Source organism: Penaeus monodon, chromosome 20 (assembly GCF_015228065.2).
Source record: "Penaeus monodon isolate SGIC_2016 chromosome 20, NSTDA_Pmon_1, whole genome shotgun sequence".
NCBI classification, from domain to species: domain Eukaryota; kingdom Metazoa; phylum Arthropoda; class Malacostraca; order Decapoda; family Penaeidae; genus Penaeus; species Penaeus monodon.
In genome coordinates, this window is record NC_051405.1 from 20922011 (window position 1) to 20923076 (window position 1066).

At 53.2% G+C, this 1066-nt stretch overlaps 1 protein-coding gene across 1 annotated transcript in view; it reads left to right on the top strand.

The window, feature by feature from the left end:
• The window catches only part of LOC119585699 (cyclin-K-like), a gene marked incomplete at its 5' end in the record, with an annotated part of 10650 nt that extends 9584 nt beyond the window's left edge, over positions 1-1066 (top strand). Inside the window, 2 exon segments of the mRNA XM_037934373.1 lie at positions 132-656; positions 659-1066. Of these exon segments, the coding sequence (XP_037790301.1) occupies positions 132-656; positions 659-870 (737 nt within the window). The 3' untranslated portion in view covers positions 871-1066.

Sequence of the window (1066 nt, forward strand, 5' to 3'; positions counted from 1 at the left end):
AAACATTTTCAATAGTGGCATTGGGTTAAAGGTGTTCAGTTAGAAATGCCATCTGTTTATGGCATCAAGATAAATTTCTTCTGTGTTGCACACTCTTTTGTGTAATTGATTTTCAAAAATTTTCTTTGCAGACATCTGTCACCAGGTGCTGGACCTGTACTCACCCAACCGCTCCGAGGCAGGCGGTGCAAGCAGCGAACCATCCATCACCATGCCCTCTGCTACCCCAAGACGCCCAGTAACGCCCACACAGAGCAGCAGCACTGCGCCCCCGCCTGCCAAGAAGGCTAAGAAGGAGGAGGTGAAGTCATCGCCAGTGAAGCCAGAGAGCACACCACAGCCCCAGCCATACCAGTACCCCTATGCGTACCAAAACTACCCCCAGGCACCCTATTCTTCGCAGACCTCCACACAGGCAACGCCTACAACGCCCACACCACGCTACCCATACCCATACCCACCCTCCACCACACAGGGTCCTCCTCCACAGGCTCCACCTCCACAGGCACCGCCTCCAACATACCCCAACCAGCAGAGGCACTACCCACCGCCTGCAGTCACGACACCCCAGGCACCACCCCCACACTACGCGACACAGCCCCCACCTACACACTATTCATCGGCCAGCCATCCACCCTCAACATACCACCAGCCAGGTGCGCGGGACACACCCGCCCCCCCAACCAGCCTCCCCCCTCTCACTATGCGCCGCCTCCCCATGGCTCAACGTCCTCTTCCTACTATCCCCCGCCCCCTTCAACCAACAATCCTCCCCCAAACTATCCCCCAGCGGGCCCTTCCTCCAACTATCCTCCCCCCAGCTCCTATCCCCATTCCAGCTCAAGACCATACTACCCGCCTTCTTCGTAATCGTTAGCATGTAATTAGAAGAGAGATTATTCATAAAGCCGTTCTCTGAACACCCAAGTACAACAATTTTAATTGCAAAATTGTATTCAATTTGCAATTACCGCATTTTTTGGGGGAAGGCTTCTGGACTTTCTCAGTTTTGAGCAAATGCATGTGGATTATAATTGCTTCACTTTGGAGGGAATTATTTTTCCAT